This window comes from Microplitis mediator, chromosome 1 (genome assembly GCF_029852145.1).
Source record: "Microplitis mediator isolate UGA2020A chromosome 1, iyMicMedi2.1, whole genome shotgun sequence".
In the NCBI taxonomy this organism is placed as follows: domain Eukaryota; kingdom Metazoa; phylum Arthropoda; class Insecta; order Hymenoptera; family Braconidae; genus Microplitis; species Microplitis mediator.
Window position 1 is genome coordinate 24612446 of NC_079969.1, and position 19100 is coordinate 24631545.

At 29.1% G+C, this 19100-nt stretch overlaps 3 protein-coding genes across 3 annotated transcripts; 2 read left to right on the forward strand and 1 right to left on the reverse strand.

The window, feature by feature from the left end:
- Nucleotides 1–1224: 1224 nt before the first annotated feature.
- On the reverse strand, nucleotides 1225–14052 carry LOC130678280 (dual specificity mitogen-activated protein kinase kinase dSOR1). The gene is made up of 8 exons (XM_057485414.1): nucleotides 13913–14052; nucleotides 12211–12436; nucleotides 12024–12136; nucleotides 10561–10672; nucleotides 5859–6035; nucleotides 5559–5766; nucleotides 5320–5486; nucleotides 1225–4057 (listed from the first exon to the last, which is right to left on the reverse strand). The coding sequence occupies exons 1-8, from the start codon at nucleotides 14032–14034 to the stop codon at nucleotides 3941–3943; spliced, it is 1242 nt and encodes a 413-aa protein (XP_057341397.1). The 5' UTR covers nucleotides 14035–14052; the 3' UTR covers nucleotides 1225–3940.
- On the forward strand, nucleotides 7215–10460 carry LOC130678278 (sodium/potassium-transporting ATPase subunit alpha-B-like). Its single transcript, XM_057485409.1, has one exon. The coding sequence runs from the start codon at nucleotides 7347–7349 to the stop codon at nucleotides 10458–10460; it is 3114 nt and encodes a 1037-aa protein (XP_057341392.1). The 5' UTR covers nucleotides 7215–7346.
- Nucleotides 14053–14783: 731 nt separating the features above from the next.
- Nucleotides 14784–17573, forward strand: LOC130678281 (60S ribosomal protein L17). The gene is made up of 4 exons (XM_057485415.1): nucleotides 14784–14893; nucleotides 15158–15243; nucleotides 16945–17275; nucleotides 17353–17573. The coding sequence occupies exons 2-4, from the start codon at nucleotides 15163–15165 to the stop codon at nucleotides 17496–17498; spliced, it is 558 nt and encodes a 185-aa protein (XP_057341398.1). The 5' UTR covers nucleotides 14784–14893; nucleotides 15158–15162; the 3' UTR covers nucleotides 17499–17573.
- Nucleotides 17574–19100: the final 1527 nt, after the last annotated feature.

The following is a 19100-nucleotide window of genomic DNA, read 5'->3' on the forward strand; positions in this document are numbered from 1 at the left end:
ACGTTTTTAGCTGCAATGCACTTGGAGCACTTAAATTAAATCTTCAAGTGTATTAGGACACCCTTCTGCATATTATTTCTCCATCAAGGTTTGTTAAAACCCTCAAGTGTTTTTTTTTTAATTTTTTAAATATTTTTTTATCACATTCTGCCGCCATTTTTTATTGACATACGATTTTTGTCTTTCTCCAATTTCTTATAATTTATTTTTCAAATGTTTAAATTTACCGCGCAAATAATAAGAATAATTAATAAGGGTGCATTCCCAGCGTCATCAAAATGAATAGTTCAAAATAAATTTTAAAAATCATACATATATAATTGATTATATTTATATTTATTTATAACATATGATAAACCAATACATATTATCATATAATTTGTAATGCAATTAACGAGTAATTAAGTATTACACATTAATTAGAATTAATAATAATAATAATTACAATTGCAATTAATTAATTACACATGAGAACGTATGGCTCTTTGGAATCAAAGATTAACAATTTAATAATATAATTAATCATAAATTTACTAACTAACTCAATGATTACTTAAATAATAATCAATAAAAACATACATCATGATTTGTTTTTTTCTTTTTTTTTTTTTTTTTTTATAATATACTGGAATAAAAGAGCATTAGTAAAAGAAAAAATATAAAAAATCAGTTCTTGGCGTTTCACGCATTTAATTAACAAATTTTTTTATTTATTTTATTTATATTTAATATTATCATATTTTTTATTTAAATCCAGTTTCATTACGACCCTTACAGAACCGTAATTTGAAACCTATTCAATATATAATTACTTTAATTAACTAATTATTTTTATTGTATTATTTATACATTCATTTATGTTAATATTTTTTTTAGGCATCGATTATTTTTTTTTTTTAATTTTTAACAAAGTGCGTTAAGATTTTTTACATCGTTCTACGATGTCTAACAGAAAACATTCAAGTTTTTTTTAAAAATAATTAATTACTTTACGTATTTTGTGAAAAATCACTTTTTGTTTTTTTTTTTTCAACTCAAATAATTAATTATTTATTACATTTAAATATTCATTTTTTTCTACTTGAGAGCCATAGTATTTTTAAATAAATTTTCATACTTTTCATCCATTTATTTTTAATATTTTAAATAATATGTCAATCATCATTAATAATTAACATTTTTATACTCATTGTTATATATATTATTTAAAAAAAACAATAATTAATTATTAAACCTTTTTCTAATTAACAATCTATTTATATTTATTATCTAAACTTATTAACTTTTTTTCAATGATCCTGAAGTTAGCAGACAATTGACAATTTTCGAATTTTCTTTTCAACAATTTGATTAAACAAATAAATAAAAATAAAAATATGCGCATGTAGAAAATTAAGAAGACTATAGGTGCAATTTTTTCAAATATTTTTTTTTTATAATTTACCGTTTTTAAAAGAATTCAAAAATTATTAGACGTCGGCTAACTTCAGTACCATTTTTTTCAACGATATTGTAAATAAATAATTTTAAATAACATGAATAAAAAAATAATAAAATACTATAGCTTCCATGTAAAAATTTACGGTAATTGTTTAGATGTGTAGCTCTGGTGATTTGGTGTCAAAATATTTTTTTTTTTATTATTCTACTCTTTGGATGAATGGTAAAAAATAAACAAATATATAAGTCATTAATTTTTTGCGTTTTATAGAAAAAATTTTTTTTTATAAATTCAATAGAAAAAAGTTTAGTTAAGATTTCAAAGTTTACTTTCATTCTTATGTAGATCATTAAAAAAAATTTACGCAGATATGATTATATATAATTCATGGTCAGATAGTTTCATTTTTTAAATCTGATCAGATGTGAGTATTTATGAGGGTGGGCCAAAAAGAACTAATTTTTTTTTCTGACTTTTTTTGGCCCACGCTACTGTAAAAAATTTGAGGAGGGAATGCGGGTTAAATTCGGAGTGAAATTTATCGCAATCACTCCGAATTCACTCCCGATTTTTGATTCATGTATTTATGTATGATCATATCTAAGTATTTTTTTTCCCAAGATAATTTTCTTAGAAAAACATTAAAAATAATTATTTTTCCACGATATAAATGCAGAAGACTATAAAATTTATTTATTTCCATCAATCCGCCAGAGTATAGAAAAAAAAAGTTATCATACACGGAAAGAACAAAATGATACTAGCTACCATTTCAGACTATACTCAGTTACATCTGAGGTAAAAAAAAATTTCAGATAGTATCCAGTATAATCTAGATTATACTGAGTTGCATCTAGATTATACTCAGTTTCATCCTAGATATTACTCTGTAACATTTCAGATTATACAGCGCTAGATTATACTGGTTTTCATCCTAGATGGTAACCACATAAAGTGGTCCCAGTAAGAGAATACACCTCGGAAATTGTCCCCACCACCAAACATTTATGAACTGCGCATGCGCACAGAAAAGTGGGAGAACATTTAGCACATAAAACATCTAGAGTGGGAGTAAAAACCGACGATACCCGAGGGGCATTCTCTTCGTGGGATGACAATACATCTGGATTATACTCAGTACCATCTCGGATTATACTCAGTACTATCTGAGATTTAACTCAGTTATACTGGAGCTACTGAGAGCGTTCCCTTCAGTTAGCATGCAATTCCCATACCCCCACCATTAAATGATGAGCAAGCTCTCAGTAGTCTCACTATACATCTCAGCTATTTTTGCAGCGCATGCGCGTTTAGTATACTAGATACGCATACGAGCTAGAAAAAAATGGCTGAGATGTAACTGAGTTAAATTTCAGATAGTACTGAGTATAATCTGAGATGGTACTGAGTATAATCCAGATGTATGTGGTTACAATCTAGGATGAAAATTAGTATAATCTAGCGCTGTGAAATCTGAGGTGTAACTGAGTAACATCTGGGATGAAACTGAGTATAATCTAGATGCAACTCAGTACAATCTAGATTATACTGGGTACTATCTGAAATTTTTTTTAACCTCAGATGTAACTGAATATAATCTGAGATGGTAGCCAGTATCATCTTGTTCTTTCCGTGTACGTTACATAATTTTGTGATTTCGTATCACGAAGAAAAAAAAAAAAAAAAAAAAATAGGCAGAGCCACAAATCCAAATAATTACCAAATTTATTTAAAACATTCTAGCTAATTAATTTAGAATAGTGTCTTTCAAAAATTCATGCCCATATACATACATATATATATTTTTTATTTATTTAAGTATTTAATTATACTGTTACTATAACTATTGTTTAATATTTATAACTGTTTTTAATGAAGATTTTTATTTATCTATTTATCGGATTTGAATTCTTATCACAGTAAACATACAGCGATGCTCATGAGAGTAACGATACTAAAATGGATACTATTAATTGTTTCTTACATACTTTTATAAGGTAACTAAATATAAATAAAAAAAAAATCAATACCCAGTATTAAGTAAATAACTAATTAATAATAAAATAAAAATAAACTATGAATTTATCGAAGCACAGTGGCAGTAATGCACGATTTCAAGCGATTATTATTTTTTTTTTTAATGAGTACATAATTATTTTCATTATAGTCAATTGATTAATTAATTAAATTATATTTTATTTATTAATCTATTTGTTTATTTTAATATTTATCGACAAATTAATAAATTATCCGATGACAATTTTAAAATTGATTAATTTTTATAGAATATTATTATCTGATTAATTAACATTTAGTAATTATTTATATGATCCGTGAAGTGAAGATCTGAATTTAGTGCCACTGTTCAAATCTTTCAAATCAGGGTAATTGATTTTTTTCAAAATGATAATAATTATAATGATAATAATAATAATAATTATTGACTTAGGAGTACTGAACGTGTATGTATGTTGTCAAGTATGTAAGAGTGACATTTATTCAAGACTGTACGTTTGCTAAACGAGTTGGAGTTGTTGGTTGGAGATCCATTGTTCGACATACCCAACCAGCAATATCGACATTCTCTGATTCAGCTTTTTTTATCCATTCATGACTCTATAATAATATAAATTTATTTATTTATTACACTTGTTAAAAAGTTTTTTAGATTTTAAAATATAATTGTCATCGAAATTTAAAGGCATTCTCACCCAAGCAGCACACTTGTCTTTGTGACATCTATAAGATATCAGTTTTTAGGCAACTCTTTGACATATCGATAAGGCACCAATGTGTTGACAAAACGATCAGAAATTTGTGTACCTGAAGATCGGAAAGTTTTCCGCACAACGAAAAAAAAAATTGGAAAGTAAAAAATCAACTGGAGGACTAAATTTCAGAAATTTTTCGCATATAGATGCTGGTATGTCAGCCGAAAAATTTCGGCCAACCCCAACTTCTGGAACTACTCCTCAAGCAGTCAAATTACATGAATTTTTTTCATTTTCGTTGCGCGATAATCGTTCTGATCTTCAGGTACTTAAATTTATGCCACCGAAAAAATATCTGCTTAAAAGACTGAACACAAGTGACGACAAAAAGTAAATTACAAATAGTGGTAATTGGCATAAGACAGGAAAAACAACACAAATTTTCTCTGTCTCCGGAACCAACATTTGGATGTCGTATTTATACCAAAAAGGTGACTTTGAAACAAAAAAAAATTTGTCTTATCCTTTTAAAAGACATCCTAAAGTTGTCTCTGTGCTACTTGGGTAGATAGTCCCCCCCCACTTTTTAAAAATATACAATCACTTTTAACTGCCGTAACCGTATTCAATTTTTATTAATTACTAGAAAAAAAATTGAAGCATTAATTGAAAAAAAGACAACGTAGAAGTAATTTCGTCGGGATATAGATACAAAAAAAAATACCTACAGTTGTTATCAATGAGGAGTTAAACGAAATTTTAATTACAAAATTTACATGAAGATTTTACTACCAATTGATATCAAGTGTAAGCAATTTTTATTAAATTATATATATCGGCAAAACAAAACGTTTAATACCGAGTTGTAAAATTTTCAAAAAGAAATCATTTATTTAAGTTTTATTTAAAAAAATTTAATTTACAACAAATTTGAATTTTTTTAATAAGAAAATAAACTGACTAGTTTGTTAATTTTAATATTTTCGCGCTTGTTATATTCAGCTAGAGTTAGATCTAGAGCATTCCCATACACACTCTAGCTGTCTAGCTATATAATAATAATGATCAATCAAGAATAATTATTTAAACATTACATTTAAAATATCATGAGTTAAATAATCATTTTATAAAAAAAATGAGATTAATATTAATAAAATATATATTTACCATAAGTGTTTTTAAATCAGCCCGTTCAGCTGGATTTTTTTTTAAACAACGATCAACAAAATCAGTAAATGAATCCGTAAATATTCCCGGTGGTAGTTTTGGCGGTGGTTCATTAACAATGTAATCAAGTAATTCAAATATTGCCATCGGCCTTGGACTGCTTGCACCTGAAGACAATGAAAAAAAATATTAATACACCAACTAAATTGATTGTTAACAAAAAAATAATTATTATTTACTATGTGCTGGTGATTGCGTAGGTGTCGACTTATTATTAGTGGTAGTATTTTCTAAATGTTGAACTACTTGTTGTCCAAATATTGAGATCAATGTCTTGGTATCTGGAGGTGGAATTGGATACATTCCAATAGCCATTTCAACAAGTGACAGACCCAATGACCAGATATCGCTCTGTACTGAGTAATGAGTTCCTTGCAATCTTTCAGGCTATTAAATAAATAAAATGTTAAAAACTTATATTGATGCTTCATTTAAAATAATTATCTTTAATAATAAATAAAATAAATAAACAAACATACCGACATATAACTTCTAGTACCAACAAATGAATTAGCCATTGAATCAATCAATTGTCCTGATACTCCAAAATCACATATTTTTATTTCACCAGCACTATTTACTAATATATTACTTGGCTTGACATCCCGATGCATTATCGCATGTTTATCTCTCAAATAACTCAGTCCTTTAAGTACCTACAAAAAAAAAATTTATGTAATATATGTATATTAGGGTGTCCCAAAAAAAACTAATGTTTTTTTTATAACGTCTTATGGGCTCAAAAGTTACTTTATATTATAAATAAAATCATCACCATATTTCAACCAGATATCTTTAAAATTGAACTATCACAGAGGGGAGACATGGTCTGGGTTCGATTCCCAGTTCGGGCTATCTATATTTTTTTCAATTTATCTATAAATTGTCTTATTGAGAAGGTTTGCATGTTTAAGTTCCACTATATTTAAAAATTGGAGTCCCCTTTACCATTTAAAATACCCGCGAAAATTTTTAATTGTAGTTTTTCGTTATTAAGACTATGATAAAAATTTTTTTCAAATTCCGCCTAGCATAAGTTCGTAGGGAATAAAATTCTCTACAAAAAAGTGCTGAAGCATTATGTACGTCAAACGAACTGAGAAAAAGTTACGGGGCTTCAAAGATCAACAAAAATTTAATTTCCTCAGTGTTAAATTTTTTTTTATTATTTTTCATTTTTTATTCTATCAAAAAATATTTTTTTTTTAATTTTGACGAGCACGTTCTTGTAGGAAATTTAATTTCCTACAAAAAGTATCTGATGTCATATAAACGTCAAATGAATGAGAAAAAAGTTACAGGGCTTTAAATGTCAACGAAAAATGAAGTTCACTAGCCGTTGACATTTAAGTTCAAAAAATTAATATTTTTTGAACTTCACTTTTCGTTGATATATTCACGACATCTGATGAAAACTCGACTTTCAAAAATCGAACCGAAACCAATAACTTCTTTTTTTTTTGAAAATTTTTAATTTCCACAGCAGAAAGTTAATAAAAAAAAAATCGAGTCTGTCATTTTACAAAATATTATAATACTCTAGACTCTAGTAATATTTTAATTCACATTTAATAATAAATTACTCTGGTTCAAATTCTTTAAAACACAAGCACTCTAGACTTCTCATAATATTCTAAGTTAAGAAACAAATATCTATTTATTTATCAGTCCAATGCAAATAATTATAATTAAAACAACCAAAAATAATTTCAAATAAACAAAATAATTTGGACCCAATTAAAAAAATTAATTTCCCGCGGAAACATGAAAATTTCCAATATCAAATATTAATTTTATAAATAATATAATATATAAACATTTTAAACTTAACCCCGAAAATTTATTATTATCAACAAAAAACAAAATGCATCAATATTCAAGTGTTAGTAAAATCAAACCTCAATACTCAGTATTTACAATGCAAGTAATTAATTAATTATAAGTAATAAGTCATTAAAGTTAAAATAATGGCATTACCAGGACCGTCATTACTTTCAACAAAAAAAAGTTCGACTCCTCAATTACAAAAGAAAAAATTAACCGACGATGAAATAATTGATCTGCATCAAGAATTGCAAACAGATGATCATATAATTCCGCTGGACGAACTCTGTATCAAATTAAATACTAATATCGACACTGGATTGACTGGTGATGAAGCTAAATTACGTCTCGCTCAATCACCAAATGCTTTGACTCCACCGAAAGTAACTCCCGAGTATATAAAACTATTAAAGTCCATGTTTTCCGGATTCGCAACACTATTGTGGATATGCGCAGGGCTCTGTTTTCTAATTTACTTGATAAATTACCTGCTGGGTCACGACAGCAACGCGGATGAGGGCATCGAGTGGTTCGGAGTGATGATCATAGTAATTTGTTTAATATCCGGAATGTTTTCTTACATCCAAGAAGGAAAAAATTCACGTGTGATGGAGTCTTTTACTCGCATGGTTCCAACTTTCGCACTAGTAATAAGAGACGGTGAAAAAATTTTAATTCCCACTGAAGAAATAGTGCTAGGGGATATCGTCGAGATAAGACTGGGTGACAAAATACCCGCTGACATACGAATAATTCGCTGTGTCGGTTTAAGAGTCGAGAACTCGAGCATCACCGGGGAGAGCGAACCAATAGCGCGGTCTGATTATCCGACTGATCCAAATCCCTTGGAATCACAGAACATGGCCTTTTTTTCGTCGTACGCAGTTGCAGGCGAGGGTACGGGAATCGTAATAGCAACTGGAGATCAAACAATGATCGGACGCTTAGCCGGACTGACAACTCAAGTAATAAAAGACGAAACTCCGATAGCCAAAGAAATAAACAATTTTGTTCAAATTATAACTGTCGTGTCCCTCGTATTTGGCGGGTTATTTTTTATAATATCACTGATTATTGAGCCCAATATTATTAAAAGTTTCATTTATTTACTCAGTATCGTGATATCGAATATACCGGAAGTATTATTGGTCACAGTGACAACAAGTTTAACATTGACGGCTAAAAAAATGGCCAACAAAAATTGTCTGGTGCGTAATCTGGAAGCCGTTGAAACCTTGGGTTCAACATCGACGATATGCTCTGACAAAACAGGAACGTTGACGCAAAATAAGATGACGGTATCCAATATGTGGTTTGGAAACATCCGTCACCATGTATCAGCAGTTATAGGAAACCTGGGGGTCGAACGTGACCTATTGCTTGAAAAACCGGCATTCAATTCCGTAATAAAAGCTGCGACTTTGTGTCTAAGAGCTGAGTTTCGTGTTGACTCGGATTTGTTCACACGAATAGAAGACCGCGACGTTATTGGAGACGCATCGGAAACAGGAATTCTCAAATTTTGCGAGCATATTCATTCGACAAAACGTTATCGGGCAAATTATCCTAAAATTACTGAGGTACCGTTTTCTTCAGTGACAAAATATCAGTTGTCGATACACCGGGATGACGAAGGTTACAATATTTTCATGAAAGGAGCACCCGAAATAGTCATCGATTTCTGCATAAACATTTTGTCAATGGACGGCACAACAAGATCATTAACTGCGGAGGATATTTTCCAAGCAAAACGGGCTTGCACTGAATTAGGATTTTTAGGCGAACGTGTACTGGCTTACTGTGACTTATTTTTACCTTACAAAGACTATAGTGACAACTATGAATTCAATACTTCTTCAATAAAAAATTACAATTTTCCAATGAGCGGCTACAGATTTCTGGGACTGATAAGTTTACTAGATCCTCCAAGAGCTTCAGTTCCAGATGCTGTCCACACATGTCGCGCCGCGGGAATAAAAGTAATAATGGTCACTGGTGACCATCCAGTGACTGCGATGGCCATTGCAAAGACGATAGGAATCATCGGCGAAGGCCACGAGACGCGTTATGAAAAGTTGCTGCATTTAGACAATAAACTGTTTAATAACAGCAACAATAAATTATCAACAGTAACTTCAACTTCGGAGAATAATGATGATAATTACAAAGCGATCATTGTAACTGGTACAGAGTTACGTTTTATGACTGACAATGAACTGGATAATGTTATTAAAAATTATGAAGAAATAGTCTTCGCTCGTACATCACCTCAGCAAAAATTAATAATTGTCGAAAGCTGTCAACGTATTGGTGAAATAGTTGCGGTTACTGGAGACGGAGTTAATGATTCTCCGGCATTGCGTAAAGCTGACATCGGTATTGCAATGGGTATAACTGGGTCAGATGTTGCTAAAAGTGCTGCAGATATGGTACTAATGGATGACAATTTTTCGTCGATTGTTACGGGAATAGAAGAAGGTCGACTGATATTTGATAATTTAAAAAAATCAATTGTTTATACTCTAACCTCGGGAATGCCTGAAATGATACCAATGTTGAGTAGCCTAATTTTGTCGATACCTTTACCCCTTGTTATTGAATTAGTACTGTGTATTGATATTGGCACCGATTTATTACCAGCAATTGCGTTGGCTTATGAAAAACCCGAGTCAGATATCATGAAACGACCGCCGCGAAATCCTCAGTATGATAAACTGGTTAACAAACGATTAATTTCAATGGCTTATGGGCAAATTGGTATGACCCAGGCACTCGCGGGTTTTATGAATTACTTTTTAATTCTCGGTTACCATGGATTCTTACCGGGTGACTTGTTTGGACTGAGGCAAGACTGGGAAAATAAAAATATTGTTGATTTAAAAGACTCTTATGGGCAGACATGGAACTACGAGAGCCGGATGGTTCTGCTGAGTGAAGCGAGAACTGGATACTTTGTTGCGATAGTTATCACGCAGATGATGGACTTGCTGATGTGTAAAACGCGAAGAAATTCGCTGTTCCAACAGGGAATGGACAACTGGTTCTTAAATGTATCAATTGCTTTTGAAATATTACTGACCGCTGTTATTTTATATACTCCTGGTGCTGATAAAATATTTAAAACTTTTCCTATTGATCCGTATTGGCTGCTGCCTTGTTTACCACTCGGTTTGTTTTTGTGGGCATATGACGAAGTGAGAAGATATTTTATCAGAAAGTATCCTAAGAGTATTATTTATCGCGAAACTTATTATTAAATAAATGTTACTTAATTAATTAAGAAATTAGTTATAAAAAAATATATGTAAATCTTTTAATTATCAACTAATAAAATTATTATATAAATATTAAACTTACTGCTGATGTTATTGTTCCTAATATCGGCTCAGGTATACGACCAGCTTTTTTTAAAATTAGATCTAATGATCCGCCGTCCATGTATTCCATACATATACTTATTTCTCCATCACTATAATCACAGTAAATAATTATTATAAAAATAATAATGTGCATAAAATAACATTTTTTATTTTAAATAATAAATTAAGTGATAAATTTTTTACTTAAATTTATTTTTGTGACTAAAAATCTATCAAAGTTCAATAATATGATTTTTTTTAATGGAAAATTATATTATAAATTTTGATATAAATGATTTATTTTTAATTATTAACAGGACCAGGATTTTTGCTTTTATTTAAAAATAACAATTAATAATTAATAGTGTCAAATTTTGGAATTACAGTGGAAATATTGACCGTATAAAAAAATTTTTCAAATAAAAGTTGTAGGAAATTTTATTTTCTAGAGAAATTGTCTCTTATGATTTTTTTATACGGCCAATATTTTCACCGTAATTTTAAGATTAAGATTTTCACAATTAACAAAAATTTTGATAATTCATTATGAATCTCAATTTTGGAATTACAGTGGAAATATTGACCGTATAAAAAAATGTTTCAAATAAAAGTTGTAGGAAATTTTATTTTCTAGAGAAAATGTCTTATGATTTTTTTATACGACCAATATTTTCACTGTAATTTTAAGATTAAGATTTTCACAATTAACAAAAATTTTGATAATTCATTATGAATCTCAATTTTGGAATTACGGTGAAAATGTTGGTCGTATAAAAAAATCATAAGAGACATTTTCTCTAGAAAATAAAATTTCCTACAACTTTTATTTGAAAAATTTTTTTATAAGACTAATATTTCCGCCGTAATATTAAACATTTGAACCATTTATTTTGAAGTTAAGGCAAAAATCTTGTCCCTTATTATTAATTATTGACCCATATAACAATCTTGTTCAAGGCTTGAGCAAGCCTGGTCTCAAGTTCGATAGACGTTAGTGTCCTTTCCTACATATGTGTCTTGCTGCAGATACTTGTGGCCAGATTTCAATAGCAAGTCTAGTGCAAGCGTTACACAAGAAATTCGTGCCAAATTAGAACTAAATTCTGGAGGAAGACTATAGTTGACAGTAGCTGCGCATGGCTTGCTCAAGGCTCAAAATTGACCTTGTGCCTTGAGCAGATCTTGAGCAAGCCATGCGTGAGTACCTGCCGTAAGTTACTGGTGCAAGAAATGCGCAAGAAACTTTTAAACTGCACCGTATCTAAGATATCTTCAATAATCTTGTATACAATGCCTTGAGCAAGTCATGCACAAGTCTTAATGACGATTTCTTGCTACATAATCTTGCGCAAGACCCATACGTAGAAAAAGACACTAGTGACCAGGGGTTTTGCTCAAGACACTGGCACCAGAATCTTGCTCAAGCATGTGTTACTTGGGTTGAATTATTAAATAAATTACCTGTAGAATGCCCCATAAAATCCAACAATATGAGCAAAATTACATTCATGAAGTACTTTAAGCTCACGAATAATTTGTTTTTTGATTGCAGGTTTAACTTCTAAATGTATCAACTGAAAATTCATAAATAATTAATAATCTAATAATCTCAAAAATATTCCCTAATTATTAACAAAAATTTGATTACCTTTCGTGCCATAATCAGTCCATATTTTTTATGTCTTACTTTCATGACAACTCCACCATTACCAGCTCCCAATTCGCCTAATTTTTCAAAATCATCATCACAGAGCTCACCCACCTGCTCCTTTTGTCCCAAGAAACTTTCCAACCGTTTTCTCTGCTCCTCGTCCATTTCTAATTCTTCTAGTCTCTCTTGAATAGCATCAATACTTATTTTACCCATTACACCACTGAAAAATTTATAAATTTATTCATTCATTTATTTAGCAGATATTTTATCTCTCAATAAAATCATTGTGATAATTATCAATACCCTATCAAAAAAATCCATGGGTATCTGGATTCCCATATAAGAAATTGTGGGATTCCCATGTAGGAACTTCATATAGGATACTGTGGGTACCAGGATTCCTGTATAGGTATTTGACATAGGAACTAGAATATATGAATTTCTTTGTGGGAAATTCGTATAGGAATCGGCAGTGTTACAATTCTACTCATATCTCTACTCAAGGGAAGTAGCTACAACTCTACTCACTTACTTTACTCAGCCTCAACTCTACTTACATTTTTTTTTACTCAGGTTTAACTCTACTCAGTTATATCTTTACTCAGCTTCAACTAGACTCAGCTACAACTCTACTCACAAAGAATTGCTATTTTATCGATAGGCTTAAGTACGTGAGTAGAGTTGTAGCTGAGTCTAGTTGAAGCTGAGTAAAAATATAACTGAGTAGAATTAAACTTGATTAAAAAAACTGTAAGAGTTGAGGCTGAGTAAAGTTGTAGCTACTTCCCTTGAGTAGAGATATGAGTAAAATTGTAATACTGCCTAGGAATCTAGGTTTCTATGTAAGTAATTTCTATAGAATCCTGTACCTGGATTTTCATGTAGGAAACCCACATAAAAAGCTGTGGGTATCTAGATTCCCATATAGGAAATTAACATAGGAACTAGGATATATGGATTTCCTTGTAGAAAATTCATATAGGAATCTGGGTTTCTATATAAGTAATTTCTTGATACTGAAGTTAGCCGACGTTTGATAATCTTGAGATTTTTTTTAAATCAGCAAATCATAAAAAAAAAATATTCAAAAAAATTGCACTTATAGTTTTCAGAATTTTCTACATGTGCAAATTTTTAGTTTTTTTTTTGTGGTAAGTGACTTGTCGAAATTAAAAATCTAAAAATTGCTGATTGTCTGTTAACTTCAGGATCATGTAATTTCTAATGATACTAAAGTTAGCCGATGTCTAATAATTTTTGGATTTTTTTTAACCAATAAATTACAAAAAAAAAAATATTTCAAAAAATTGCACTTATAGTTTTTTTAATTTTCTACATGTGTATATTTTTAGTTTTTTTTTTTCTTCAAATTTAATTGTTCAAAAAAATCAGAAAATTTTTAATTGTCTGCTAGCTTCAGGATCGTAATTTCTATAGAATCAAAGGTATCTGGATTTCTGTGTCTATCGTCTATTGATACGCACATATGAATAAAAGAACAAATTAATATTTTATTTGCCGAAAATTGTTTTCTTTCATCAATTTGTTTACATCAATACCGAGATACTTTTTATTAATTTTCCTCATTCCCAATCCGTACAAAATTCCCATACATATTTTGACATGGCGCAGATTCCCATGGAGTTTTTTGATAGGCCAATTACTTGATAACTGAAAATAAATAAAAATAACTTACTCAGGTATTACAGGTGGTTCTGGATAACTTGGAAGTGGTGGTACTGGTGGTGATGGTGATACTACTGGTACTGGTTCAATAGAACCAGCTGGTAATGTCAGATTTAATTTATTCTTTGACATTATTATAATTTTATTTGTTTATTTATTTATAATTAACTAATTATTTAGACTTTTTTTAAAGAAATACCCTAATTGCTCGACTTGCAATAACAGTTTTATTTCCACTTTTCAATTAAATATTTAATCTATCAACTAATTACAATTATTTGCCTTCAATTAAAATGACAATTAAAATTAATGAATTTTAAATGTCTAAGAAAAAAACATGATCTTGCAAACAGATAATTATTAAAATTTTTTTATACAAACAATGAGTTTTTAAGTTACTGAATTTTAAATTATTATTTTTCACTTCAACAATATTCAATTGTCAATAAACTAACCAAACATCAACTCCAAATAACTTTATTCAAATAAATCAATAGAAATATTTATAAAATTCAATTGTCAATAAAATTTTATCCGCACAATTTTAAAATTCATCTAATCAACAATAATAATTATAAACTTTAATTGTTTTTATCGAAAAGTTAATTGTTATTTGTCACTCTGAATCTTAATTCACTTTTCTTACTGACAACAGCAATCATTTTTTTTTTTTATCAAAGTTTCCGCACTTGCTCCATAGAATTTTATTGTTCATTTATTTGAAATTCGAACACAAACGAAAATGGCGGGAATTATTTAAATTTTTAACTTATTATTTTTAATTTAAAATTTAAAATTAATTTAATTATTAATTAACCTTCTGATTACATAAATTACATGGAATTGCGCGTAAAAAATGAATAAAAAATACTCCTGAACAATTAGAGTAAATTTAAAAATGCGCGAAAGATGGCGCGCTTTAGCCGGAAATCAAACTACGGGTAATACGACATCCGCGACGTCTTTTTCTTTTACATCGTATAGCACGAAGGTACGGTCGATTTCTAATGTTTATTAAAAATCTAATTACATCGTTAATTAGACATTGTATTAATTAACAAATTTATAATAGGATTTAAGATTAAATTATTGTGTTTTATTTAAATGCATTAGTTATTGTTTTAATGTCAGCATACTGATTATTATTTTGTGTCAAAGTAACACGTTGCAGATAACCTATAGCTTACTGCTTGTCTTCATATTGTGTATGAGGTTCAAATTTATTTAAAAAGTGTTTTTTTAATTTTATTTACAGGTAAGATGACGCGGTATTCGAAAGAACCAACAAATACCACGAAATCGTGCAAAGCTCGTGGTTCCAATTTGCGGGTACATTTTAAAGTGAGTACTTTGTTTTTTTTTTTTTTTTCACTATACACTAACCTTCAAATTTTGTACTTTCTGTCCTTACAAATAATTAAAGTTTTTTTTCAAAGCCGATTATATGCAAGTCCGTCAGTTCCTGACATTTTTTAAATTTCTAATGACCATTTTTATAAATATACGTAATTATATTAATTGTAAATTAAAAATTAAGTCTTATCGCGTAGTTTGGTACTTGATGATGGATTGGTAATGAGTTTTATAATTGTTAATTACTCGTAATCAATTTAAATTTATTTTACTAAAAACTCCCATGGATCCAGTTGATGATCTTGGAAAATTAGTGTTTTTTGAATTAGATAAAATTGACGCATTCAACGCATGTCGGTCGCTCCTATACTTTTTAATAAAGTTATTGAAATTATCAGATATATTTAAATGAATGATAGTTTACTATTTGGAAATTGAATCATTTTTTTTTTGATAATTTTTAATTAAAATGTAGTAACGTTTCAAAAATTATTTGCTCTTGATACTGTGTTCGAAAATTTTAATTTAAAAAACTTGTAACTTGTGATTATAAATGATAGTAAATGACAATTTTATCATTAATAAAATATAATGTATTTATATGTTCATAAATTATAAGTTTAAGAGTTTGAAATTTCAGTCACAGCGACAGTTTATTAACCCCCATATTTTGATATGAAAATTTATTTTTATTTAAAGACATTCTCAGTCAAAGTCTTCCACTTTTTAAAAATATGCAATGACTTTCAACTGTCATTTGTGTATAAAAATTTTATCACTAACCATTCATTGAAATAAGGGCAATGGAGTTGAAATTTTGCCGAGATATAGATTTGTAAATAAATTACTTACAGTTGATATCAATTGGGAGTTAAACAAAATTTGAAAAATAAATTTCAGTGAAATCTTCACGAGTGTGAATGTAGCAGACCTCTGACAAATTTAAAATTATTAATAAATCGAGTGAATAAGTAATAAAATAAAATTTTGAAATTAACAAGTGCATTTTTTATAAATATTTTTTTAATTATTTACCCGATTTATTTATAATTTTAAATTTGTCTGAAGTCTGCTACATTCACACTCGTGAAGATTTCACTGAAATTTATTTTTCAAATTTTGTTTAACTCCCAATTGATATCAACTGTAAGTAATTTTTTTTTAAATCCATACCTCTGCGACATTACGACTCCGTTGTCTTTTTTTTTCAATTAATGCTTTAATTTTTTTTAATTACTTCACAAAATTTTTATACGCTTATGACAGTAGAAAGTCATTAAAAATTTTTCCAAAGTAGGGGGTACTGTCTCAAAAAGACCTTAATCACGACTAAAAACTAATGTCATTAATCTTATAAATTAAAATTTCCATGTATACTTAAATTATATAAAGTTATATTATTAAATACCCAGCGTACTCTGACTAATATCATTGACTTTAACAACAAAAAAGTCGTTAACAAGCATTCATTTTTAACAATTATTTATAATATCAATTGAAATTGATTAATTTTAAATTTTTCATGAACTTTAGTTTCATTAATTAAAAGAAATTGTCAATTTTTTAAATTAAAGAAATTTCAAAAGTTCTTAAACCGGTCAATTAATGGGTCACTTAACTTTGACAATTATTAGATTATTAATTGAAGTTATGAATTAAATTAATCAGTAGATATATTTATAATTACAGAATACCCATGAAACTGCAAGAGCAATTAAAAATTTGACTCTGAGAAGAGCTCAAAAGTATCTTAAAGCCGTTATTGAACACAAAGAATGTGTACCATTCAGAAGATTCAACGGTGGTGTTGGACGTTGTGCTCAAGCTAAACAGTTTGGAACCACTCAGGGAAGATGGCCCAAGAAATCAGCCGAATTTTTGCTTCAGCTTTTGCGTAACGCTGAGTCAAATGCTGACTACAGGGGTTTGGACGTCGACAGACTGGTAATTGATCACATCCAGGTCAATCACGCTCCATGCTTGCGCAGAAGAACTTACCGTGCTCACGGTCGTATTAATCGTAAGTTTATCATTTATTTTATAACTATAATTCCTATTATATTTTATAATTGTAACTGTTTCAATTTTTTTTTTCAGCTTACATGAGCTCGCCCTGTCATATTGAAGTCATTCTGACTGAAAAAGAAGACGTGGTTACTAAAGCCACTGAAGAAGAGCCATCGAAAAAGAAACTGAGCAAAAAGAAGCTTGCTAGACAGAAGGAGAAGATGTTGAGAGAGTAAATTCAGCTCTTTTTCTTTTGTAAACAAGTATAAATGATTTATAAATCAATAATAAAATGGAAAATTAAACATCAACGGACTTTATCAGGTTTTATTTTTTATTTCTTTCTTTTACTTTATACCAATCATTTATTTTTTATCCTGTTTATAAATTTAATACCAACAGTTTTACATTTTATTTACTTTATTTTGTGTCGAACATTTTGAAGCTCATTACCAAGATTATGAACTCCTGATAACTTTTTTCCTGTTTCATTGTCCAATAATTAGTGTAGATTTTAAGATACTTAATAAATTTATTAAATCCGTGACCGTGCTTTCTTCGGTAAATTTTTCTTGACAATTAAAGTAAACAATGGATCGTTTTTGGGCTCGGAAAATTCTATAAGAGTTTTTTGACGCCTGGTCATCTTAGCCGGTGTTTGAAATAAATTTATGCAAAGATCGAAATACTAGAAAATCGTGTTAAGAATTTACAGTAGAGTACAACTGCGCCGTCCTAAATTATTGTCTTTCAACCTTAAAGGGTAACGGTAACCGATTTTCATTTCAATTTAATTCTCGGACAAACACTGGAAACCTAAAATAGAGAGTCTAGCGTTTTTTAAAACCTTAACAAAAAGCTAGAAATTTCGTATTTTCAAAAATTCTAATTCGTCTCCGAGAAAAATTGTTTTAAAATTCTCATTTACTCTTCGAGTGCAACAAAGACAGTCCCGTTTCTTTTTCTGAGTGTGAGAAAGAGGTTCGGTAGCGTATCCCCTTAAAAAAGATTATCAAATATTTTCGGTTGAGTTTTTTTCGGAAAAAAATTTCTTTAGATACTAACTACAGACTGCACATTGATGGACTTTCATCTACTTTAGCGAAATGCGCTTTCATTGTTCAGTATTATTCGTTTTTTTAAGTGAAAAACTCGACCAGAGTTTCTGATTACTGTATTACATGATGGCCACATTTCTGAGAAACCTGGAAAAGTCAGGGAATTTCGTTACAAAGCTGGAAAAGTTATTACTTTCTTATTTTTTGACTGAAAAAATCCGATAAATTTTTTTTTCTGTCAAAACTTTTCAAAAAGTGGCGCGGCGCGAATGCGACTGTAATATCATCTTGAAAAAAAATTAGTAGAAACTGATTCCTATAGCGAAAAAATGAAGCAGTTAGAATTAAAAAGGCTGTTAGAAAAAAAAAGTCTTAGTAAAAACCAATCGTCAGGATCTTCAAGTTATTAACATCCATATTGACAAGTTAAAAAACCAAAAACATTAAAAGTATACACAAGTATTGAACTAATAAGTTTCACTATATTTATTATTCGCGTGCTTGATTAATATTTTATTAATATTCTATAAAACGTTCTTATTTATGAAATTTATTCTAGGCAAAATGAAAAATTTATTTATATATTATTACAGAGTAAGTTATATAAAAACAGATTTAAAATAAAAAATAAATAATGATTCATTTAATAAATAAAAAAAACCTATGAACATTGACAAATAATAAATTAAAGTTTCATTTAACGACAATGATTGATTATTTATTGAACTGACTGATAGCATTTTATTTTGAATTAAATAAATATTTCCAATGATTTATCAT

Excerpts from the sequence above, each read along its gene's own strand:
- LOC130678280 (XM_057485414.1), bottom strand. The coding sequence starts at position 14,034 with ATGTCAAAGAATAAATTAAATCTGACATTACCAGCTGGTTCTATTGAA. Across the intron at positions 12,437-13,912 it reads GAACCACCTGTAATACCTGA|TGGTGTAATGGGTAAAATAA; the intron begins GTAAGTTATTTT and ends TAAATTTTTCAG. Across the intron at positions 5,767-5,858 it reads GTACTAGAAGTTATATGTCG|CCTGAAAGATTGCAAGGAAC; the intron begins GTATGTTTGTTT and ends TTTATTTAATAG.
- LOC130678278 (XM_057485409.1), top strand. The coding sequence starts at position 7,347 with ATGGCATTACCAGGACCGTCATTACTTTCAACAAAAAAAAGTTCGACT.
- LOC130678281 (XM_057485415.1), top strand. The coding sequence starts at position 15,163 with ATGACGCGGTATTCGAAAGAACCAACAAATACCACGAAATCGTGCAAA. Across the intron at positions 15,244-16,944 it reads ATTTGCGGGTACATTTTAAA|AATACCCATGAAACTGCAAG; the intron begins GTGAGTACTTTG and ends TTATAATTACAG. Across the intron at positions 17,276-17,352 it reads TGCTCACGGTCGTATTAATC|CTTACATGAGCTCGCCCTGT; the intron begins GTAAGTTTATCA and ends TTTTTTTTTCAG.